The sequence below is a fragment of the Lepisosteus oculatus genome, chromosome 3 (genome assembly GCF_040954835.1).
Source record: "Lepisosteus oculatus isolate fLepOcu1 chromosome 3, fLepOcu1.hap2, whole genome shotgun sequence".
Classification (NCBI taxonomy): domain Eukaryota; kingdom Metazoa; phylum Chordata; class Actinopteri; order Semionotiformes; family Lepisosteidae; genus Lepisosteus; species Lepisosteus oculatus.
Window position 1 is genome coordinate 43,441,455 of NC_090698.1, and position 25,597 is coordinate 43,467,051.

At 36.2% G+C, this 25,597-nt stretch overlaps 1 protein-coding gene across 2 annotated transcripts in view; it reads left to right on the forward strand.

The window, feature by feature from the left end:
* LOC107079519 (uncharacterized) overlaps positions 1-24,884 on the forward strand; it is a 31,382-nt gene extending 6,498 nt beyond the window's left edge. Inside the window, exons 5-18 of one of the 2 annotated variants that reach the window (XM_015364382.2) lie at positions 1,491-1,608; positions 2,062-2,123; positions 2,498-2,667; positions 3,367-3,527; positions 5,639-5,839; positions 6,008-6,150; positions 8,488-8,629; positions 10,822-10,870; positions 11,995-12,140; positions 13,091-13,264; positions 15,515-15,657; positions 21,967-22,111; positions 22,219-22,292; positions 23,024-24,884. In XM_015364382.2, the coding sequence (XP_015219868.2) occupies positions 1,491-1,608; positions 2,062-2,123; positions 2,498-2,667; positions 3,367-3,527; positions 5,639-5,839; positions 6,008-6,150; positions 8,488-8,629; positions 10,822-10,870; positions 11,995-12,140; positions 13,091-13,264; positions 15,515-15,657; positions 21,967-22,111; positions 22,219-22,292; positions 23,024-24,262 (2,967 nt within the window). In that variant the 3' untranslated portion in view covers positions 24,263-24,884. The remainder of the gene's footprint in view (positions 1-1,490; positions 1,609-2,061; positions 2,124-2,497; positions 2,668-3,366; positions 3,528-5,638; positions 5,840-6,007; positions 6,151-8,487; positions 8,630-10,821; positions 10,871-11,994; positions 12,141-13,090; positions 13,265-15,514; positions 15,658-21,966; positions 22,112-22,218; positions 22,293-23,023) is intronic. The other variant, XM_069187190.1, reaches the window with a different exon arrangement.
* The last annotated feature ends 713 nt before the right edge of the window (positions 24,885-25,597 follow it).

The window sequence follows — 25,597 nt, forward strand, 5'->3', positions numbered from 1 at the left end:
TTCTGAGGCTAGGATCTCCTTCTGGTATGGTGACTGAAACTACAGTTTCAAATATTTGTAAATTTTCCAGAATAAGATAAGATATGATCACTTTATTGGACATATACAATTTCTTGTATTATGATTTTTTTTTCTCGCATACCCCAGCTTGCTCTCCATGAGACACAGACTGGGAGAGAAGCTTGGGGTCAGAGCCATTTATACGGTTGCCCTGGAGCAGTTGGGGTTAAGGGCCTTGCTCAGGAGGATTCCTCTGCCCTCTGCAGGATTCGCACCGGCAACCTTCCAGCCACAGGCACAGATCCTTGGCCACAGACTGACCTAATAAGGCTGATAGACATATGATGCTGATGCTGATCTTCCAGTAACATATTATTTCTTTGGGGCAGATCTTGTAACATGGTCAAGAATTCTTTCCTTGTCCTTCAAAATCATTTCTGTTAAGGACATATTTAGATCTTGGTAACGCCCAGTTTTGCATTGTAGTTGGGCCTTACCCAGACTTTGTCTAATTTCATTTCCTGCATTACATGTTTTGCAGTTCTTGGAGGCACAAATATCACTTCTGTCGTTATGCGAGTATCTGTCATTCAGTGTTGCAAAAATCTGATGCTATGAATATCCGATCATCTGCAGGACAAAGTTGTTCTGCAGTTTATAACTACAACTGAATATTCACAAGCCAAAAGTGAAGAATGGTATTTCAATGAGAATTCATTTGTAAATGAAGCGTTTGTAAGTCAGGGAGTGTCTGTATACAGGTATCTAAATCACTGAATAGATCAAGAAGAGAACTGAGCCTAAACCAGATATCTGCAACACACTGCAGCTTGCATATGCCCAATCAGATGTTATTTCCCTTGAAATTACACACTGTTTCTGGTTTGCTAGCTAGTTATGGGAATTATGGGATTTCGATAGGTTTTACTTCATTTTTAGTTCACTGTACGCTCCAGAGAACTGGCATTAAGGCATCATTGATTGGTCCAAATAATGTTGTGTAAAGAGTATAAGAAAGACTACAAAAGAAAACAGGCCTTTTGGACCACATTACATGTTTGGTTCCTAGTAGCTTATTGATCCCAGGATCTCATCCAGCCTTCTTGAAGGATACTAAGGAATCTTCTTCAGTCAAAATGGGTAAGTACCCTATGTGGACCTGTGTAAAACTTGATTATTGATTCAAAATATACGCATGATCACCAGCATCCTCACCCCTGTAGTTAATGGGTGCTTCCCATTGATTAGACACAGAAGGCTCAAAGCAGGTCAGCAATAAAGTAACAGGTTAGAATTTTGAATTTGATGGGAAGCTTTGAAGATTTGCTGTTATTGAAAATATTTTAGATTGAATTAAATAATTTCAGCACGTGGAAAATTAGCCTGTGACTTCAGATGGCCAAGACCACTGCTCAGCATTCTTATCACCATTTATTATTTGGTTTGTTATTTAATCAGATTGCAGAACTGTTGTTTTTCTTTATCTGCAGACAGATTGTGAGAAAACAACAGAGGAAATATTTGGGTTAATGCCTGGCACTGCAACAGCACATAGAGATGTAATGTCTCAGCAGTTCAGAAGTGTTGTTGTGGATCTCCATTCTACAGGTATTTTGGACATAATGTCTTAAAATGTGTGAAGAGCTGATTACACCATCCACTTCCATTTTCCACTTGGAAGATATACTGTACCAGTAATTTGAGGCGTAGAAAAGAAAAAAACAACGCAAGGTTTCTTAAAATGATCTCTGGGTCACAGTTGAAAACTCTTACATTTAGAACTTGTTGGTGTGAACAATGGAAACAGAAACTGCGAGCACATTATTGTAAACAGTAATGAAGTTTCAGTTCTGAGGAATCTTGTAAATTACAGTACAGTACTTGTAAATTCTGCCATCTTGTGGAAGTTCCTTGAAATATCTGTTAATGCTTCCTGAGTTGACTAATAAGAGGTTCATCTGGAGATCCAGATGAACAAAGTTTTTTTTTCATTTAAGTATTAAGAATGCAAAGCAGTTTAACTATGTATGTCACCTTGTCCCTTTCTCCTTTGATTTAAAGAAAATGCAGAGCATTTTTTTGAGTACCGGAGTGACAGGATAATTGCACAGTCTAGAGAACTGGTAAGCTTTGATGTAAATGTATTTATTTTATTTTATTATTTTGAGCAATAACTATACTATTCTAAAAATTACTTGAGTAATATGGTGTGTGCCATATTTGATTTGGCTATTAAATGGACCTTAATTTTTGTCTACAGTGGAATTAATACATTGTTATGTTTTTGCTTGTTAATAAAATAGTTTTTAATTTGTTTTTGCAAGCTTTTACAATGGGTATGTCACCAATTAATTAGAGAAACATGTTTTAATAATTCAGGACAATTACCAGTAATAAGATTCTTTGAATAATGCAATTCAAGCTTTACTCTTTTAACTTACAATTATTGTATAATGACATATTGAAAGGTTTTTGTTGTTTACTTTGAAACAAACAGGAATTCAACAGGGATGAATATGGCTCATCAGCCATGTCCCCTTCTCCAGTTGCCAAAGCATCGGTGACCTCCTGTGTAGAAGAAAAAGTAAAACCATTTGTGAAAAAAGAGACATGTTTCCCATTCTCATGCTTGCCAGAATCACAGATAATAGGCCTAGAACCCCAGTGGTAAGTATCTAGAGACTGGATTCAGGAACACATAAGTTGTAGTTCTATTTTCTATACTGTAGTTCCAGGTCCCCTCAGCCTGCTTTCCAAATGAGTACTGGGGGTTAATCCTTCCAGGGTAATAAGCTGGCTGGAGCTTGACGCCATCACCTCCACCTCCAGTGTTGCATGGTTGAGAAAAATGGTGGCCCTTGCCCCCCATACCCCATGGCCGGAAAAGAGACCTACCTACTAGTGTCAGTCATGGATGACACAGTGGGGCAGTGATTTGGATCCCTGGTGCCATGAGGTCAGTTCTGGACCTGGGGTGGTCTCTGCGTGGAGTTTGTATGTTCTGTCCGATCTGGCGTGGGTTTCCTCCCAGTTCTCTGGTTTTCTCCCACAGTCCAAAAATATTCTGGCCGGTTAAATGGCTTTTGGGAAAATTGGCCCAGGTGTGTCTATATATCAGCCCTGCAGATACAGGACTCGTGGCCCATCCAGCGTGTACTTGCCTCGCTCAGTTTGCTTGCCCAGATAGGCTCCAGCTCCCCTGTGACCTGGAATTGGAAGAAGCAGTTAGAAAATGGATTGTTGGATAAGTCATGGGTTAAGAAATTAAATTCTTAAGGATTACATCTGCCTTTTCATTTTTACTGTGTAAAAGCTTTGTGCTTAAAAGCTGTCTACACATATGTTATATTTAAGATCTTCTTTCAGTTGTAGGCAGGTAGCTGGGGCTGCTTCAGAAAAATGTCCATCAGCTTCAGTGTCTGGTTTGGAGCCGCAGTACAGTTTGTCATGCCAGGCTGCTAAGGATCTACTGTCGGTTAGCCATGTTAATTTATCAAATCCAACAGGGTCCTCCAGCACTGTGACAGGCGAGTACAGAGGCTACCTTCCAAGACAATTGGTTTATGATGTGTGTGAAGAGATTGAATAAGGACTGCTTTTTTCAATTTAAAAAATATAATCCTGCTTCGCACCCACTTAACAATACATGTTCTAACTCAAGTGTCACATGTTTCTGGAGTCATACAGGAAATACATAGCATTGTCATCACTATATAATTGGTTTTATCAGTACCAAATCCTCAGTCTTTTGTCAACTATAGGAATAAGGATTAAATATTTTCTTCACCATTAGCAAAAACCTAGTGTTAAAATGTCACATCTTTGGCATTCTTGCCCTGTAGTTTCTCCAAGCATGTTATTACAGGTGTTACTGAGGTTAATTGATCCATGGAATTGAATAGTTTGCTCTACTTGGCCAAGTTTATAACCCTACATTTAAAAACTTGTAATGTCCTCCACATTAAATTATACAAACACAAAATTAAATGTCCATATTTTTATCTACAGTATGTAATTAAAATCTGTTAAGGTATAATAAGCTAGATGGGCTGAATGATATCCTCTCATTTGTAACTTTTCTTATATGCAAGGAGCAGTTTTCATGAGGCGGTAATAAAAAAATCCCATGTTTACCTGCATCACTCCTAGAAATGGTAATGATGTTTTTCTGGTAAATTTAAGAAGCCTGCTGTCTCAAATACCTCACACACGCTTGCTAAATGTACACAATTTTTCTTCTAAGTGAGCAAATAGTTTTTTATTGTTTCAGTATTTCTGACATCTAGGTAGATTTTTTTACTGGAATATGAGTACTGTGAGTTGTGCACAAATGTAAATCTCTTGCCAAATATATGTATAATTTGTCTTATATTATATTTTTAATGTATGCAGCCTTGATTTCTATGCAACCTGAAATACACAGATGAAATGCTTTGTTTCTGAATAGCAGAATTAATATGGTATTTAAGAAGGTTCTTTTATTATTTTATTTATAGAATGCAGAGGAATCTCAATAAAGAACTCTGTAAAGTATAATTTGGAACACAAATGATACAGCAAATCATAATAAAATGGAATAATAAATTCTATAAGTCATTCTAGGAAAGTCTATAAAAAATTGCTGAGACGGTACTACTGATGTTTGCAAAATACAGGTATTGCAGCATTTACTTGTAACTACTGTCACAGTCACAGATATGATGCTTCTCATGAGAAATTTGAATTATTGTAATTGCAGTTGCAAAAATGCAATTATTACAAAGAATAAGCTGCTGTTATTTTTCAAGGTAAGGCATTTTGGAAATGCACACAAACACAGGAACTATACATTTAATTAATCTGAATCTGAAGGCAAAAGTTACATTCAATATTTAGCATATTATTTGATTGATACACTGGCATTTACAAATAGGACTCAGATACACTAAATTTTAAAAAATAGTTTTAGACTACACAAAATGAATGCATATCTTAGACAACTGCTGAATTTAATTTAATATACTAAATTACATTTAATAATTATGAAAAAGATAAAGAATAGAACTTGGATTATTTTATTATTCTGTAGCATGAAAATTATGATTCAATTGTATGTTATAAGTATATAATTTACTGGGTAATTGTGTTATACATTGGATTCCCACTCTTAGTACAGGATCTCCATTTAGTGATACACTTTTTAAATCATGTTTTAAAATAGCACGTGTGCAAGATGCTTTATACTAAACCAAATTAATGGCTTTACTTTTGCTTACTGTAACTGTCATCAGTAGCAGCAAGAAAGTCAATATCCTGGTTTTCTGATGCAGGCATTGTAGTTTAATTTAGTATTTTATTTGTATGCAAATGGTTGCTTAACCATTATTTAGAAATGTCATAATTGTGTTGTTAGATTACTTAAAGGTAATGCAGCAAAGTGTCAGAAATGGTGTCACAAAATGCTATTTTATGCTTTTTAAGAAGCAGTTTAAATGTTGTCTTTTTATTATTCAACTTTGGATTTTTTGTTTTATCAGAAAATGCAAAGTATAATGTGTTTTTATAAAAAGATTCTCTAATTCTGCATATGCAACCAAAAAATGTTGTGTGTTCTGTGAAAATATTGTGGTTAACTATTATGATATTTTGTTTTCCACAGATACTGAAGCATGTACACAGCAAATGAGAAATGTGACGGATAGAAAGCCTTCCTCTGCAAAACAACTCTCATGGATAACCATTAACAGAAGAAACCATTATGGGGAGACCATACTCTTTAAAGCTGTGCAAAATGGGGACAGAGATCTGGTCAAAGAGATTATAAAGGCTGGTGGCAAAGTTAATGTCACTGACTACGCAGGTACAAATTTAGCATCTTAAAGGTAGATGTGATAGTGTGAAAGAATCTCAGAATAATACAAAATGCAAACATTCATTGTATTAAAACGTAGTTACATGTCACATTCTTGCATTTATTTTGAACAGTAATACTGGACTATATTTATTATTCTAATTTAATGTGATGTAGGATGGACCCCACTGCATGAAGCCTGTTTATCTAGTTCCTATGAAATGGCTGAAGAGCTGCTGAAACAGGGAGCAAACGTGAACTGTGGAGGAAGAATGGGCATGACACCCTTGCATGAAGCAGTCAACTGTGGAAACTATTGGGTATTTAAGCAGCATTTGTTGAATAATTGAATATTTTTTAACAAATTGTGATTGGTACACACTAGTGAGTGTCCTCTAGTACCACCATGTGCTACAGTAATTATTCAAAATAAGAAGTCAGCCATAAGAAACTATTAAGGTTTTATTTTTTTAATTTAGTTTGTACTCATCAGTTTCTTGAAAATAAACTAATACATTTGGGAAGGTCTAGGGTGTGCTAAATTGTATTATTTAGCAGACTGGCATTTTGCATCCCTTACGTTGTAAAGGAAAAACATGAGAATTGGAATCTTATTCCAGGTAGTGTTTGTGTTTGGAAATTTCTTGCAGCTGATAAATTGCATTATTTATAGTTGGATTTAGAAACTTTACGTTGATACAAAACTATTTAATATTTTAATAAAATATTACATTTATTTAAAAATAAATGTGTAGGTATTTGTATTGTATTTGTAGTTCCTGCTTAAGTGTTACCAGCATAAAGTGTTATAAATGCCATGTTAGAAAAATTATACTAAGATCCTGTATCTAATTAGTACCATGTCATGCTGAATATCTGATTGATAGCAGGAACTGAATTGTGCATTTTTTTCCTTGGCACTGTCAAGACCAGTTTGACTTGGATCCTGCACTGTAAATCCTTGTACCTTTACTTGAGAACTGCTGTAGTCTCACTCTAGGCATAGTGAGAGCTACCTTTCCTCAATTCTTTCTGACTGAGAGAAGAAAAGAGAAAAATAGCTTTATTTGCCATTTTCTCTCTTTTTTAATTCTATGTTTTCTTCAAGCAACCCCTCATAGATTGGACTGGTGCTTGGACACCAAAAAGAACTCCAGTCTTGATGACTTTTGCCTTGACTGCCAAGTTCGGTGAACTACACTTGAGTATCTCAATTGTTTGAGCATCTAGGAATTAGGAGTGGCACCTCAATTCTAGGGTTTGGAGCCAGGTCACAGGGTCTTTGTTTGTGGAGACGACTGCTGTCAAGAACATCCCCTGCTCTATCAAACACAAAGACCTCCCAACCACATGGACAGCACCTCCTATCTTTCCAGCACAAATCCTAACCCCAGTGTAGGAGATCATGAGAACGGGAGCCCACGTTCTCGATATTGAGGATTTCAGCCTCAGTTTTTGGGAGCTCTGATGGGATTTCTATGGGTTGCCAGCAGGTGGCAGCAGAGCAGAAAGCCGTCTGACAGGTCAAGAAAGTGTGCTCGGATCAGCTTTCACAATATATGGAGAGAGCCAAGAAAGTGCCTTCTGTGTGGCTTGTCCTCCAAATTGTGGAAGTTGGTCTAAGCTCACTGCTCATTGGGACAGAATCCACAAAAATGATGAAATAAGACATACATCACAGCATGGTGTCATCAAGATTCGGTTCTTATGTGGTTGGAGTGCTTTATCCTATCACAGGTCTATTTCTGTTGTTCGACAATACGTGCCACTGCTAACCTTCCCCCTATCCCTGTAAGTGAGAGACATGCTGGCTGAAATATGATGCTTTCGGGGGTTTCATAGGCTACAGTAGTTCTTGCTGTCTTTGCCTGCTTTTAAATATGTAGAATATGACTCCAGCAGCTCCCTTGAATTGGAGCTTAAAGGTCGTGTCAAGCCTGAACTGGGGTGCTCTGCCAGTCTGTCCCTTTGCTGTGATATTTTTATTTCTGAACACTTATAAGCCAGTAGGGGATGTGCTTTGACAGGACTCTTCTACCAAGGGGCACACAGACATGGAAAAAGTTCAGGTTGTTAAATTATAAAACAATGCATACACATTTTCTTAAACTTAATACTGCTTGTGGATTGCTTATGGACAGCAGTTTTCAAATCTTTCCACAGATTCTCAGTAGGACATTTTTTTGACTGGGTCACTCATGAACCTTAACTTATTTATATTGAAGCTACACCAGTGTAGATTTTGCCTTGTGCTTTAGATCATTGTCTTGTTGAAAGATGAATTGGTAACCCAAAGTTAGGTTGAAAGCAGGATGTTCCAGTATTTTGTTCCATATATGTTAAGCTTCCCAAAGGCTGTTTCTACAACAAATCTAAAATCCAGCTGACTGATTAAACACTCCTTGAGAAATCATAAGCATTCTTGTTAGAACATGTGAACAGTAATGAATGTTAGAAAAATCAATACATTTTTACTGTAAATGTTTTAATTTGTTTCACTGTAAAAACAGTGATACTTTGGGATACTTTACTGCATGTTAGGGGTTCTGTTTGGTACTGTACAGGGTCTCAGTATGGTGTTAGTATGCTGCCAAGCAGGTCTGCAAAGCCAGGTTGGGAGATAGCACTTTTTTGCAATTACTTGTGCTGTCCTCTAGATGGTGCGGCTTCTCTTGCTTTATGGGGCTGATCCGTCAATTGAGAACGATGCTGGGGAGACTGCAATAGGACAAGCCACAGATGAGTTGAGGAAACTCATTGAGAAGTATTCACCCGAAGATAACAGCAGATCAGAAAAAGGTTTGAAACTTACTTTACATATATTCTAACACTTTCCAACTCATAGAACATGCTGTTAGGCTTCTTTTCTTGAAGCCTCTTTACTTGTCAGTACTTTCAAATTTGTACTGTTAAAGTAAGTGCTCTGTTAAATGGTCTAATTAATGGGAAAAGGTGTCTGTTATTGCCAAATGTCAGTTAAATTATGTTTTTCAGCCCCAGAATATATATATACTATGCTTTCTGGAGATTCTGATGTATTTTTAACACTAGCAACACAATCAATAAAAATGTTCCTTGTTATCATAAATATACAAGCTTTTTTTATATTTACATACTATACATACTTTATAAAATTTGCTAAAAGTATATGAAACACAAACAACACTCATTATCAACAACTGACCTACCTATTGAAGTTCAAGCCAATGTAGCATTAATCTTACATTATTATGTGTGCATTTCATTGTTATTACTGGAAAGGGGCAGTGTTTCTAAATTTTGCATGCACAATTCCCTTTTAGCAGATTTTGTCCATTAAAGCAATGTCCATTTAACTGAGGGTTTACTGTATTTGCCTCATTTCTTCAAGTAAAGATCTGATCTTTGATTAATGAAACAGTGAGCTTGCAATGCATTTGCAACATCCCATATGCTTTTGTTGCAAAAGTCGAACCAGTTGCAGGTATCACAGTGTGCAGTCAGTTTCTGCAAACTGCGTTGAAACAGATCTGTTAATCTACAGTTTTAACCTACAATGGCAGCTTATGCTTTATCCTATAAAGGCATGAATGCTATTGTTGGAAAATGAATTGATGCTCTAACTGATGATGCATTAATGAAGCCTGAATATAATTAGGAGTTGTATGTTGTAACATGAGGTTTACCATTATAAATGATAACTTCCCTTTCATTTATTTTTACTTCTCTCCACTTGCACATCCACACACTGTACGCTGTAAGGCTATGAATGCCTTCTTAAAATTATATTGGTTGATCCTGCTTGGACTACTCCTTGGAGCTTTCATGTGAAGGCCTCAAAAGACAGAGTCAAAAGACATCATTGTGAAACATGAAATTGATGCCAACACAGAGGAAAGAGTGCAGTAGCTCAGTTTAGAATTGTAACCCTATCTATTATATAGTATGGATTTTGATGTGGCATTTTCTTTCCAATTTGCCCCTCAAACTTCTCTGGGATCACAACTGCAATGATGGCAATGAGGTTGATTGTTCTGTAGGTGGGACTGTTTGGCTTCCAGCCTATTGCTGTATATCAACTCTCTAAACTTATCCAAGGGGAGTCACATTTACAAGACAGCATTCATTAAGCAGTTGATTTGCTGTTGAACTGTGATGAACTGTTAAGGACTTTTATTAATTATTTTAATTCTGTAGGTTATTGTTTGATTGATCAATAACTTACAGATGTTACCAGTTTTTAGAAACATGTGACCTACATGACTAGTTGAATTGGCTCTCTGAGACTAGGGTGAGAGACCTCCTTCTGGAGAGCATGAATAATTCACTCAAAGGTTTCCAGTACAGTAAGTGCTAGAAAAACATTAATCCCAGTGCAATGCTAGTTTTCTGTATGAAAATGTAACTTGTCATGAATATCAGTAACTTATTCACAATGTGATTCATAATGTACTTGGAACGGACTTCATAAATTAGTCAGAGCACCTAAAGTTTATTAAATAGCGCACTTTCCACTTTTAAAATTGATTATGCGAGTGCCCAGGAAAAGCAGTAGTCTGAAATAAATTGCATTATTTTTTGCCAGAAAAACATCGACTTCATTCTAACATTGCTATCACTGCTAAAGGGAAATTCTAAGGAAGAACTGAGGCTTTGTGTTTCAGTCAGATTTTTTATTTTAAATTAATGTTTTGAATTTTGCCACAGAATGTTGATCAGGTTTCTGAAAGATCACTTTTAAGTGTCAGAAGTTTGCTGATTATTTTCAATGAGGATAATCCATTCCAAAGCTGTGAAAAACCTGCTTACATGAAACAACATTTTAATACACTCAGATACACTTCATCTAATATATTAAATATACAATTTCACCCATTCCAGTTCGTTTTAAAACAAATAAACAGTAGTTTTAATTAGCTGCTTGTTTTTCTTTAAAGACTTAACTTTTTTATGCCTTTCTCTGAGTGGATTAACACATGGCTTCTTGGCTTTTAATGTTGTTCATCTTCCAGGAAAAACAGACTTTTTTGAAGTACTTGGTGGAGAGGTGTGCAGCAGAAGGTGAAGTAATAAATAGCGTTTACTTTTCCATTTTGGGGAAGAAATTCTTTCAGTATTAAAACTGTGGTGCAAAACTAATTTTAGAGTGTTGTATATATAACACTACAATAACAAAAATAACTTCAAATGTGTTTTTACAAACTTTGTTATGACAGTTGTCTTTAGTTTACATTCCTGTAATCCACTGATGGTACTGTAATTCAGTTAAATCTGTATTATTTAATATAAAAAAAATCCTCAAACTGTAACTTGTTTTACCCTTCACACTCAGTCTTTTTATTATATGATTAATTACAGAATTGCAATTCATTCACATATAAATAAGATTTGTGTAATCTGAAATTACTTAAATACAAAAGTAAAGAAAAAATCAGTTAATTCCCACCCAGTTTTATAAAATTAGCAGATTCCAGCAATTCATTATAATTTACATGAAGGAACATTTTTGTAATAAATGTTACAATAAGGGCCTTCATGATCATGCACAGCTTAGGATTTCTGCCTCATAGCACTGGGGCCCTGTGTTCAATTCCTGGGGTGCTGTGTGGAGTTTGTATGTTCTCCCCATGTCTATGCTTGTTTGTCCTCCCAGTGCTCTGGTCTCCTCCCACAGCCCAAAAACAAGTGGTTTAGAAAATGGATGGATTGAAATCTAACAAATTACTCATTTACATTTGCTCATCTTGAAAGACTTCACAATACAAACAGCTCAAAGGTCGAAATCAGTAGACAGCTACAGCGATGTGGTGTAGAGTAGTATTGACTAGAAATGGATGTTGAGGACCTGCTCTTTTTACTTTTTTCCATTTCTGTTTCGGCAACCCCCTAACCTGATACAAAAGTTTCTATTTCTGTGTGTTGATAACTGTTGTTTTTAACACAAGGAAAGCCCTAGGGTCACGATTTGCTCTTTCAGTTTTCTATGACTGCCTGGTGGCACCTGGTTAAACTCAATCTAGCCAGTACTGGATAGCTTCAGTTTTGCATCCAGGAAATAGGAATTAGGAGCCGAGCTCTACAGACAGGATTCAGCCAGGGTGACCTGGTATGAAGATGTTACATAGAAGTTAAAGAATATTAAGTATAGTGATTCTAATATGATTGTGATATGCCTGTATTTCAAGGGAGACGGTAAACACTGATGGGACAGATCTGTGCTCTGTATCAGTCACTGATGGACATGGCCAAAGGACACAGGCAGACGCATACAGGGAATGCAGCAGCAGTGCTGCAGTTCCCAGTAAGTCAAAGTCTCAGAAAAATACAGGAAGTAAGGTTTCTTTTATTTCCCTACAGTATGTCTTGCAAATTGTTTTTAACTTACGAAGCCTTTGGCATACTGCCAGTTTGTAATCACTTATAATTGTTTTGTGCTATAGAAGACATTTGTATCACTTGTATGTATAAAAATAGTACTCTTTTACATTTATAATGTATAGTACTGTAGATCCCCCTCTTAGATAGAGTGGCAGGGGGTCTCCACATAAGTCTCCACCGTAACTATCTTCCCTGGATACCAGTGGCAATAACCTCTCTCGGTCAATTCTGGTTGGCCAGGTACGCTCATTAACCTACCAGTTACCAGGCCGCTACCAGTTTTATCCCGTTATAAGTCCTCTTTGACTGGTAGTGCCTAACAAAATCATTATCTCTGAATTGCCTCTTTAAATACTCATTGTCTTATTAAACCATGAGCGTCCATGAAAAGAGAACCCCTGACTGTCCTAGGAACTGCATTTTATATGGAGCTAAAGTCACCAGATGCAGCCAATTTAGTGATTTCCCTGTGAGAAACCGAAGAATGTGATTCTCGTAATGAGATTACCCCGCCCCTTGGGAATTCACCCGCGTTTCCAACCCCTGCTTTCCTACACAATGTTAAATTATTCTGACCAGTAACTCATAATATTTGTTTGCTACAGGAGAATAAGAATATTTTTTTCCAGTCCTGCATTCAAAAATGTACTTGTGTGTACAGTAAAAATATTAATTTTTTGTTAAGCAGACTTAGGACAATTTCTCTATTGTTCTATAGTCCAGCTGATGTGATGAATAAGCTGTTTATTTTGGCAGAAGACAACTGCTATTCTCAGAATAAGGAAAACTTGTAGACTTGTAGAGTATTTAAAAATTGAAAAGCTAGTTTTGTATGAAGAGACAGATGTGTTCAGTTATTTCTGTTTAGCAACTAAAAATAATATACACTCTCTTTATTTTTAGGTAACAGACAACCATTTAGAACAAAAACCGGGAAGAGTCTAGTTGTCACTTCCATAAACAGAAGAAATTATTTTGGAGAGACCTTGCTTCTCCGGGCCGTGCAGGATGGTGACACCCAGTTAGTATCTGAAATGCTGAAAGTTGGTGCCAATGCCAACAGAGCAGACAATGCAGGTATAATACATTACCTTTTACTTTCACAAGAGTTTTTTGTTAATGAAAATTTATATTAGGACATTGATTCTGGGTGGCACAGTGATGTGGCATTTTTGGTCCAGAGTTCAATTCTAGGCTGGGGTGCATTCTGTATGGAGTTTGCATGTTGTCACTGCATTTGTGAGGGGTTGCCATTAACTGCTACAGCTTCCTAGGTTAATTGACATCCCTAAATTGTCCCTTTGTGCTAGTGTGTTGCCTGTGATTCATTGGTGATCTGTCCAGATCCAGGATGCAGACCTACTTCACACCCTGAGTTTATTGGATTAGGTACTACAGACCTTTATTAGGAGTAAGTAGCTTTCTGGATAATGGATTGAAATTGATTTTTAAAATCATATTTACACCATTTTTTGTGGTGCTATTTAGAGGTAAAAAAGTTATTAAATTGTTTTAATAATGTTTTCAGTGTTTTCAGTGATTTCTTGACATGATTTCTTTATATTGCATTAAATTACTATGTTCAGTTTCATTTACATCCAGAATTTCTGAAGGCTGGAATTACATATACTGCTGCTATGCAAATTAATTCAGTTTTTAAATGCCTGCAAAAAAATACATAACTGTTGTTTACGTTTGCGTGAATCCTGATTCACTCGCTATTTACCATGCAAACACAGTGTGCATGAATTATACACATAGCACAGGCCATATGAAAGGTCCAAGCCTAAGCTGGATCCATTTAAATTGTCCCGGTAAAGACCTTTCCCCTGTTTCAAAAATGCACAGTGTTCAGTGAAACATCTGCAAAACCTGCACTATTCAGGATCACAGTACAGTACTTAAGCAGGATGAAATCTAAAAAAATATTGGTAGATTAAAAAACGGTACCACATAATAAACATTCAGGCTCTGAAATGGCTATTCCTGTTGTGCAGCAGAAGTTAAACAGAATGTTTTCTCTCAGTGTTATTTGTAAGTTGATAAGTATTTTGAGTTAATGATCGTGTACGATTAATATACTTGGACGTGTGCTAGAAAGCAAGAGAGTGGAGTTGTGCAAGTATTGACATACAAATTATTGCATAGAGAACCAAAAGCTGTAACCTTCAATGATTTTGTTTAGAATTCTGTTGAATGTTTTTTTTTAATTGTGAAGAATTGATGAAAAACAGGTAAAATGTTTTTAGTGTATTATAAAGAATAACTAAATATGTATCCTGGTTGTGCCACAGGTTTACAAAAAGAGAAATAAAATCCCTGAAGCTTTCTGGAAAATGACATGTAAATATTAGAATCCAGTATTGAGTAATAGGAAAGTCAGTGTGCTGTGAATGATGTCATGCTTGTGTCTGAATCGCCAAGAGCTGCACAGATGATCATTCATCCCCAAGCTTGTGCTTATTCGGGGAATTTTCAGGTTAAATCTCAATACAGAAATTAGCTTTCAACATGGTCAATATTCCCATTCATTCTTTCTAAACAATTTGGGACTGGGACAGGTAAATCATTCTGTACACACACATTTGGAATGTCCCAATTGTTTTCAAGCCTCAGCTGACAGCTGTGACATATGTACTGCTCAGGATGAATGAGGACCTGAGGACCACACATGCTAACATGCCCACCTGGTTGAGCCATTTATTATTGATCTGTGACTCAACGAGCCAGAGGAGTCAGTCAGAAGCTTAGAAGACACTGACCAACTAATGCCCAATCGTGTTCAATCCATTATGAATATTAATTTGAATATTGAAATTCAAAATGTGATCCAATGTTAAAATTAATCTTAATCTCAGATAAATTTGAACTTGATGAGTGTGGGTTACATAAATTGAGCAGGCAACCTCAAGAAGATTATCTTTCCAACTGAATAACTGAATTAAGGAATTCTTGAATGCCCCTGTAATATTATATGATTTAAAAAAATATATGATACTTTAAGGGCGTCACGGTCATGTAGTGGTTAGCATTGCGGTCTCGCAGTTCTAAACCAAAAGTTCCTCCAAAAGTCCAAAGACATACTGGTAGGTTAAATGGCTTCTGGAAAAATTGGCCAAGGTATTTGTGTTTTTGTCTGTCTGCCCTACTCTGTCCTGGGTGTATCCTGGCTTGAGCCTGTTGCTTGCCAGGATAGGCTCCAGCTCCCCTGCAACCTTGGATTAAGCAGCTAAAAAACTTGGATAGATGCATGAAACTTAAATGTGTTTCTTAAACAGCAATCTTCATGCATCAGAGCAATAAATGAATTGCATTTTTGTTTTTTAGGCTGGACTCCACTTCATGAGGCAGTTTCAGGAAATCATTATGAGATGGTCTTTGATCTTCTGAATGCTGGGGCCATTGTGAACTGCAAAGCAGAGCATGGCACGACTCCCCTTCAGATTGCTGTTCAAAGAGAAAATCATAAGGCAAGAATATTTTTTATATATACACTAAATTTCTAATCAATGTCTCTGTTCAACAACAAGCAACGTTTAACAACAGTCACCGAGTTATGCATCATCAGTACCTCAAACAGTTAACAGGTGATGCTTGTTTAACTTTCATGTCCATCCTGGAGTTTCATGATACAATTTTACACCCACGTAAATCATTCTTTTCTTCGGTAGAAAGGAAATGAACATAGTCGACAATATTGATGTTACAATATATATTATTATATTATATAATAATGATGACAGTAATGCTGTTTAAAATATTATAATAATCTTAAACTCAGAGGGCAATTAATGTTTATTGCTACATTTCTTAAACCTTTCCTGACTAGTACTTATTATTTCCTGTAAATAATGAAGACTCAGTGGACCTCATTAACAAAAGGTGCACTTCATCACGCAAGAGCTCTTCATGAGTGAGGTTGATGACTGCCAATTACTCTAAAGGAAGGTAGGCAGATAGAAAACAAATACCAGAAACGAATAACCCATATACTAATCACCAGAAAATAGTTTAATCGACTGAAAAGCAGAAGATTCACGATTTTACATTAAACTTCAGGAACACCATGACAGTTAACACAGGTGGAAAGAACAAGGAAGCCAAGCAGAAGTCAAAAACAAAATGAAGCTTCTCTGTATTCTAATGTGGGCTACATTTCCACTTCTCCATTGCGCAAATTAACAATAATTAAATAAGAATGTTTTCTTGTGCAAGTTTTAGAGTTATCATCTTGGACTGTTTTACTGCGAGACGTGGTAGCTTTGTACAAGATCTGTGACCAATTAATGTAATGAATTGATCTTAAATCAGATCCCTCAACAGTATTTACGAGGTTTAAATCTTAAGAACAGAATTAGGCTTTCTGCCCGAATTAATCCCCGGATTTCATAATTCTGTTTCTTGAAAGAAGCCAGGGTTTCAGCTTGACTGGGAACATGGTCCAGACACCCATAAGCCTTTGTGTAAAAGATGACTCCTGTTCTCAGTTTTAAACACACTTTGACACACTTTGAGTTTTATTTAGTGTTCTGTGGTGTGTCTTACCCTGTTTATTAAAAAAAAAGTCAATATGTTTGACTTTGTCGGTGCTCTTCAGGATTTTGAGTAACTGAGTTGGATTTCCTCATAGTCTATTCTCTTCACGATTCAGTTATTTCTGCCCGTCAGATGAGTGCTTTCTTTTAAACTGTGCAATATACAGTAGCTGGACACGCTTCACTGGATTGATTCTATAGCAGCAATATATTTTTTACTGCTCAATTACAGTTGTATTTGTAACCCATTAAATTTGCTCTGTCACCATTTAGATCGTTATTTTTCCCAGAAAAGGTGGAAAGAAATGGCAAATGATCATGCAAATAATTAAATGTATTAACAGAGTGAAAAACATTTCCTATCTCCTGTCCTCAGAATTTTCAAATGTCCATTTTCATCATTGTGTAACATACAATTCAACAATTAAATGTCTGTGAAAGTTTTCCATCTCTTGCTTGCACTGAAGTGTGCTCTATAAATTGTGCTTTAATATGAACGGAAGCTGGCAGAAGTTCATGTTAATTTAAAGTGGATCACTTTCATCTCTTTTGAAGTAAAGATACCGGTAAGACCAATAAATATGTTTGTATCCTTCTTAGCAATGAACATTCTGCCAAGGCTTTGAATCATATTATTAACAGCAATTATCATTATCTGTGCAAAGAGTTCTTGCCCGTTGTCTCTATTTCATGATGTCTGTCACAGTATGAACCTATAAATAAAAACATTTTTTCATTAAACATTTCATGGTGTAGATGTGAAGAAAGATCAATGCACGCAGCCTGTAATTCTCAGTAGAGGGGCCTGCATTGAGCTACTTACAGCTGAAAAATCAAAATCTTTATGCTAAAAAGTCATACAAGTTATCATGCTTTCAGCAAGCACATCTGTCAAAAATATGTAGCATGCAATTTTTTTTACAGTCAAATCTGTTTAAATAAACTGGATGCTTTTACACTTGTATCAGCTGCAAGTCTTGAGATAAAGGAATCCATTTTATCAGCAGTTGCCATTTACAGGGCCCGCCCTGCAACCCAACGTCCAACGTTCTGCCTTCAATCTGACCTTTATTTCTCACAGGGCACTTTACTTTTCCAAGAATACCAGAAGGGTTTGTAGGTAATACTGTACGAGCTGTTCACTTTAATTAGATTAACGAATGCAATCCCATAACATCCACTGTTGCTAGTGCAAGATGGTGGCAAATACAAAGACAATAATGAAGTCCTGAAAATGTCGCTTTTAACTGAATTGCTAATACTAACCCACAGCTGATCAAGACGGCCACCCCTCTCTTTCTACTCAACATGGCACACCTTTTCTTCAAATACTTTAAGCACAATATTGAGAATTTTGCTTTCTGTAGAACACTGCCAACTAAATGGTTTTCAGGTAAGGCTGTTTGCTTATCAGCTAATATGATGCAAGATCCTGATCTACTGCTTATCAGTTGACACAGAATGGCACAGAATGCTGAAACAGGGATTTCGATGGTAAATATGCATTAGTCATTCTTTTAGCACCTGCAAAACAGCCTTCAGGAAAGCCTTCAACAAATCTGCAGTGTGTTTATAGTACACGAAAATCCGTCGTCAGGTCGCTCAGGTGTGGTGCTTCCTAAGATGCAGTAGGAATATGGTTTATATTTTTTATATGGTTTATATTTTTTTTCTAATCAAAAATTCATTTTTTCTGTTTGAGGCTGTTTAAGAAAATTGATTTTACTAATAATGTGATGAAGTTATTACAAACAATGTAAAAATAGTCAATTAGTTTAAAATTCTAAATGAATATTAGGCTGGGTCATTTTCTGAGTGACATAACCTCATATATACTGTAGGCAAATATTTTGAAAAAAAGTCAGAGCCAACAGGGAGAGTCTATAGCACAAAAATAACCTAGGGGAGGCCTACAGGCTTCTGTTAAGAATTGGGACATTTCTATATAAATCGTTATTCTTTAAGGGAGAGTGCAACAGGTTGTGCTTTGTCCAAAATTGTGAGTAGGTGCCATTAGGGCATTCTGGTTTCAATATACATCTGGCATCTTGAATTTAGTAGTATACTTTTATCACCTGAGAACCACAAAAAGTTGAAGAAAGTTTTATGTGGGCTCTCTTCTATCCCTATTATTAAATAATGTATAAATAATATTATAATTGCAAATTACAAGACTAATGTAAATGTCGCCACAGTAGGCTAATATTTTATTCTACAAAGTAAGCTTGGCAATTGGCAGTAATCACAATGTTAAATTAAAAACATAAAAAATAACGTGTAGAGAAAAGCTTCATAATCCAGTACCATACAGTAAGTGACCAGTTACAAAGGAGATAATATGGTTGCTTTGGTTTCTTCAGTCTGTCTAATATGACAGATGCAACATTGGTGGCCTTACATCCAAAGAAATGAGAAGCAATCGAAGTGCTATTGCAGGTGTGTCAGCAGATCTCCCTACTGTCATCAGTGTAAATAATCTAAAAGCACATTCATGTATCTACATTGTTAACAGTTGTGAAAATACTCAGTGACGCTTTACTAACAAATAATAATCAATGGCATCGTAAAAACTAGGACTTCCAAAATGTATTGTCATATACAATTACTATCAGTGAAGCAGTGTCACAACAGTCAGTCCGTCAGTATTTGTCATAATCCAAGGTTACATGGAAGCCAAAATCCACTACCGTGTTCAATTCCAGTCATAACTTAACTTAAGTTATGATTTTCTCATTATAATTCTAATAATAATTGTGACGCAGATGCCTCATATCATAGTTTAACCTATTAGCATAGTTTAAATAATGCAGTACATATTAAAACTTTCAATATGCAACATACCACCAGGACAACACAGATTTGACAAAATCAGCTTTTCTTTTAAGGCAGTGTTGCATGACAGTCTTCCACGAAGAGCAAAGATGGCCCAGATATCAATTTTAGAGAGAGCTGTCGACTGGCACTTTGCCCAGTAACACCCTCCACACCCTCGTCTGCAAGCCTAGTTTTAACAGCACCATTCATTTAGGCCTGGGCGGTTTCTGTCCAATCAGAAATAGTCAGCTTTACATTTGTCCGACTGTGCTGCTTGTACGGAAAGTATAGTAATCTACTGAGACAGTCAGTTGTTCAATGGGCAGTTTCAGTTTTTGCCCTGTTATATATTAAACAGATATAGGAGGCAAAGAGATGTGTGTATGTATTATGATGACAGCTTTTTCTGTACTGATGTATGCAGCAAATAAACTTTTTTCACCACTTTTTCTCATGTACAGTACATCACAGATGTTTTACTACAGTCGTAATAATACCATGCCTTGCAGCGGCAGTGGTCAGTAACATGAACACTGTTAAGATGCAGTGTGCGATATGCAATTTGAGTGCTAGCTGGTACAGAAGCACAGTACTGATATTGAGTGTAAAAGAATATGAACTGAAACATGAGCCGGACAATGACTTTGTGAGCTTTCTTTACCACAAGTGCTGAGTGCTTTTGGTTCACCAGTATAAAATCAATTGGTTCATCAAATACTGTTAAGTACAGTTTTAATGTCCACTTAATTTCACTTGAGCTTGGAAGGCCACTGGAGCAGTAGTTTGAAACCAGAGGGTATCAAAATCAGTCCAAATATGTGATGCAAAGTGATATGGGGGGGCATCAAAATCTCTCTGGGGAGTTCTTCAGACATTTACAAACTGAGAAGCATTCTAGGCATGTCCAAGCATCAGATGTTTAAATATTTTATAGCAAACCACTATGGTTTGATATTTTTGTATATTTTTGTATCTGCTATATAAAAATCAATTTAATTTGAAAACAATAATAAAAGCATCATCAGCATGCCAAGCTATACTTTAAACAGAAGCTGAATTAAAGGAACAACTTGCATCATGTCTGTCAACACCAATTTTGGTCCATGTGGTGATAGAAATTGACTTTTTATTGTGGGGTTAGATGCATTTGATTTTTGGATCTCAAAAACAATAGCATGGAAGATTTGTGAAAACAACTCAAATGTTTAGCACCATTTCTCACCACATGAGAGCCTTTTCAAATACCAGGTTAAGACTGTGACTTGCATTGTGGACATAGTGTCTATATTTAAAGATTTCCCTTTGTTTTCCCATCATCCCTTTTTGGTGACCACTGAATGAGTTTGCTCCATCATAGCCTTGTCCTTTCAAATTAATATTAAGGCCAGCTTACAATATTGTTTTCTGTACACTTAGTTATGTTTTGATTGTGACTTTCCTGTACATTCATGTACTGTACCTAATACAGACAAGACAATTGCTCTCTACCACAAGAATATGTAGAGTATGGATTCAGAGCTGAAATATTCAGAGTTTGAGGAAAATAAGGTATATTGTAACGAGAAGAAGTACCGAAATACAGAGTCATGGGAAAACAATAATTTGCTAGCTCCTAATGTGAAGTAAATTAAAAGAAATGCACTTCCCGTGGTTCATCAGCCAATGGCACCACTACTGAAATCAATTATGGCTTCAGCTGTCCTGAATACACAGACAAAGAAACTTTATATGCTGTACCCAAAATACTATTCCCCTTGGAATAGCCAGTGACACAGCAGCTTTTCCCTCTTTCTTATCTCAAGATAAAAGGAAACTTTGGCTCATTTTAGATTGTTCAGTCCATGTTCTGTTTGTCTATGTACTTCACTCTTACAATGATTTGACTTGAAATGGTCATGTCCCAACCACAACCATCCATTGTTCATGTGAGGGTGATTTAGACTCCTTCAGTCACATTGTTCCCTTCCTATCCCTCACCCCTGCCACCCTACCACCTCTCATGTTTCATGTTGCTTTTTGTAACTAATCATCTTAAAAAATCTGAAAATATGCATAAAGAGCTGATACTTAACATAATAATGAAAATAATTAATTACCCTTATCATTAATCAGTAATTATTCTTCTGACACACATATATGCAACATATATGCTGATTAAAATATGTACTTAAATTTCCTTTCAATTCTAAATGCACAGTTGCTGGTGTATTTTTAATCATGACTACAATTTTTATATTAATATGAAACTATTCTCTTAACATGGCATTGTAGTGTTTTCCTTTAGTTAATGTCATGCATGATTTTTTTTTACACATAAAATATTAGAAGCAAGGCAAAAGACAGATATTGTACAACGCAACTGGCAGAGCTAAATTTCAGTTTAACTCCCAATAGGATTGCCTCACCTTAAATATCTTATTTTTCTTTTAGATTATACAGCTTCTGTTAAGCAGTGCTGCTGATCCACTGTTGAAAGACGAGCAAGGGATATCGGCACTAGAACAAACAAATGAAATTTCCCTGAAGAAGCTTATGAAAAGTTATTTGTGCCCAGCTAAAAGAGAGTCGGAGTCAGGTCTCAACATTGTTTTCACTACAGCAAAACTGCTTTTACCTCTTATTGTTAAATAAATTTATAATGTCAGCATTACATTTAATTTGCTTATATGTTTAATGTTTTAGGGAAATCCCTGTTAAACAGCACTGATAATATAGAAAGAAGTGATGGAAAACAATTAACACAAAGGCAGAAAAAAGTGAGTACAAATCATAATTAACAGTCAAAAACTCATGTACAGTTCATGCATTTCATTTTCTTTTACGTACAATAGTATGGTCATGATTTACTAGCTATGCGTGGAATCCAGGAGTGTTTGAGAAATCATCAGTAATCCTCTAAGGGCAGTGATATCCTGGTTCTCCACCCAGGAGATTAAGTAGTGGAAAACAAGGAATTACAGCTTTAAGATTTAAATAACTTGCAGATAACAGAGGTGGCTACTGGGTGCTTATTTGTTTTTAAGTGGCTTATGCAATTTTTCTTTTTTGCAGAAATATAATTTTAAGATAATATACAGGGAGGCCGCAGTGGTTAGTATCGCTGCCTCACAGTGCTGAGGTTCTGGGTTCAATGCTGAACCTGGAGTGCTATTTGTGTGAAGTTTTTAAGTTCTCCCCGGGTTCACGTGGGTTTTCACCATGTGCTCCAGTTTCCTCCCAAAGACATACTGCTAGGTTAATTGGCTTCTGGGAGCATTGGCCCTGGTGTAAGTGTGTACATGTATATCTGTGCGCCCAGTGCCAGACTGGCATCCCATCCCAGATCGCCTTGCGCCCGTTTCTTACCAGGACAGACTCCGGTCGTACCAAATAGCCATAGCTAATTATTGCTTGGGGTTAAAGATACCATGTTCATTTCCTTACAGGCATTGTCTCTAATGAAGTTGTATGTTACATGTAATAATCAGTGGAATTCTTTGTGTTGCAGAGGAAGGAAGATAGTGCTGTTGTGCTGAAAAAACCTACTCCCCTCAGTGGAGCACAGAAAGTTGGAGGCAGTTGCTTTATAGAAGTAAAAGAGAAAGTTAACAGAAATGTAGGAAATAAACCCTGTAGATGGGATTTAAGAAGTGGAAGTGTAAAACTGAAGGAGAAATCTGCAGACTCTAAACCCACTCAGAAGAATACCATCACTATGGAATTGTCGATGCATCATGCAAAGGTTGACATGCAGCCTGCAAAGAATATCTGTAGCACTATAGGTTGTAAGGGGCCACCAGTTCCTTCAAACAGAAGGAAATCATGGCGGGACAGTGAGAATGGGAATAAGAATGTGAGCAACACATCCTCACTTTTGCCCACTCCCAGTCGATGTGAGCAAGACGAAAAAAGTGCACGAGAACAAAGGAAAGATTTGAATTTCAGTTTTGATTTGACTTCCAGCATTAAGGGGAAATTAGAGGTCATTCGCTCTGAAGTAGAAACAATAGGGGAAGGTAATGGTGGGCTTTGCAGCTTTACAAGCCAGCCAAGTATATGTGAGAGAGAGGAATCCATTAAACATTGTGCTGTGGAACACACACTCTGTTCTGAAAGCAACAAAGCTGACGTGATAATTGACAAACAACTTGATTTAGCTCAGCACAGTGAAACCCCTAGTCCCTTGCCTGATGCATTTGCAATGAAATTAACCCCAGTAATCCCCTCAGGAAGTAAGAAGGGGAAAGAATATGAAACCGGATCTGCTCTGGATACCAAAGACCAAAAACCTTCAGAGGAAAACAGTGAGATGGCAAATGCAGATTATGGTTGTACAGACAGTGACTGTGAAAGTGATGATACCTTGGATTTCGCTAAAAAGGTTTTTTTTTCGGATGACCAGTCAGATGATTGGTCAATCACGGCGACACAAGACTTTGTTGGAAAGAGAGAAATGAGAGATGAAAATGATAGCGATGACAATAGTGAAGGAGGATACACTAAAGAAAGAGATTACAAGAGTGCTTTTGGAATTTTACCTGTGACCTTTGAGCCACTAGATGATTTTAGTAATTCTGTGCTGGAGCCAATTTCACCATTTAGGCCTGTAGGTCTGAATGGTTTACAAGATGAAGCCAGTGATAATGAAACAGATACAGTTAATGATACATCTTTAACAAGTAGGCAACCAGTTGAATTGTCTGTAGCTCCCAGTACTAGTCAAACCTATGTACTGTTATGGCACTAGCATCCTTCACTTACAATTAATAATACATGTTCAGGATTAATTCAGTAAAAACATCCAAACCGTAATTACCGATTATATGGTTACGACATACTCCCTTGGAAACCTCCTGCAGAGATTGACTGTTGCAAATACATTTTCTTTAAAATAATTATTAGTTTTTCCACTTAAAAAAAAACTCTAATTCTTTTGTCTTCAGCTAAAGTATTTTTGTCACATAGGTAAGGTTTAAGTCATGAAGAAGACTTGTCATTCTCTAAAAAGATTAATTTTGCTTCTGCACATATTACATGATATGTGATTTATGCTGTAACCTAAAACAATTAATGTTCAGAAATGTGTTCATGTGTTGGTGGTTTCAGATGTAATGTAGTTCTGCATAAAGCATTATGCATATGTTTACTAAAACCTGTTACCTGTATGTTTACTAAATGTGTTTTTTTCTTAAAGCAGTTAAAGGAACCTGTTAAAGCGTTTGTATATTTTACAGCTGCAGTTTTGTAAGCTATAGTATTTTATATTATTGAAAAAGTGAATAGAAATTTCATATATCTGTGGAAATGATTCTGGTTATTCATATTTTTTGTCCATTACCCTTTAGTATTCAGAAAAAAATGTTACTCAGGAAAATGTTGACTGTTCAATGTATTAAAATTTATAGCATTGATTTTTTACAGTAGCCATTTTTTCTATTCAAGCATGAATATTCTCTTTTATATTTCTAATGTATCACTATTCACAAGACTATTAGAAAAATATGTATGTGAATAATGTTTCCAGTAAACAGAAGGCAAACCATTGAATTACTTTGCAAATGGGGTGCACAGTATACTTTCCTGTTGCTTAGGAAGGTGCCAGTCCATGAATTATACTTAAAACAGAAGTTTCCATGGCCTAGTTTTATTTATGATTGCATTTTGTACAGAGGGAAACTTGCTATGGTTTAAGCTAAATAAGTCATTCATGTGAATCTCAAAACCTATAAATCAGATAGAATATGAGTTAAATCCCAAATTCAAGGTAGTATGGTGAATAAACAATATGAAAATCAAAGCAGTAAGTTAAAAAATTATTTTTTTATTGGCCAGTTGGTAGTTTAAGATATTCTGTTGAGAGGCATTTTTCACAATACAAATGTTTCATGTACAGAATATATTTATTTCTTTTGCTTTCTTACTTTAATTTGGAATATTTTTGGGCTGCTTTCCTTGGTTTTCTGATTGTAAGCAGTGTCCATGGACAAACTCCTTTAAATCAGAGCCCCCTTTTTGATTAAACAGTTCCTGAAAAGCACCATACTGTATGTGTGGTTCTATAGAACCGTTTGTGTTTAACTGT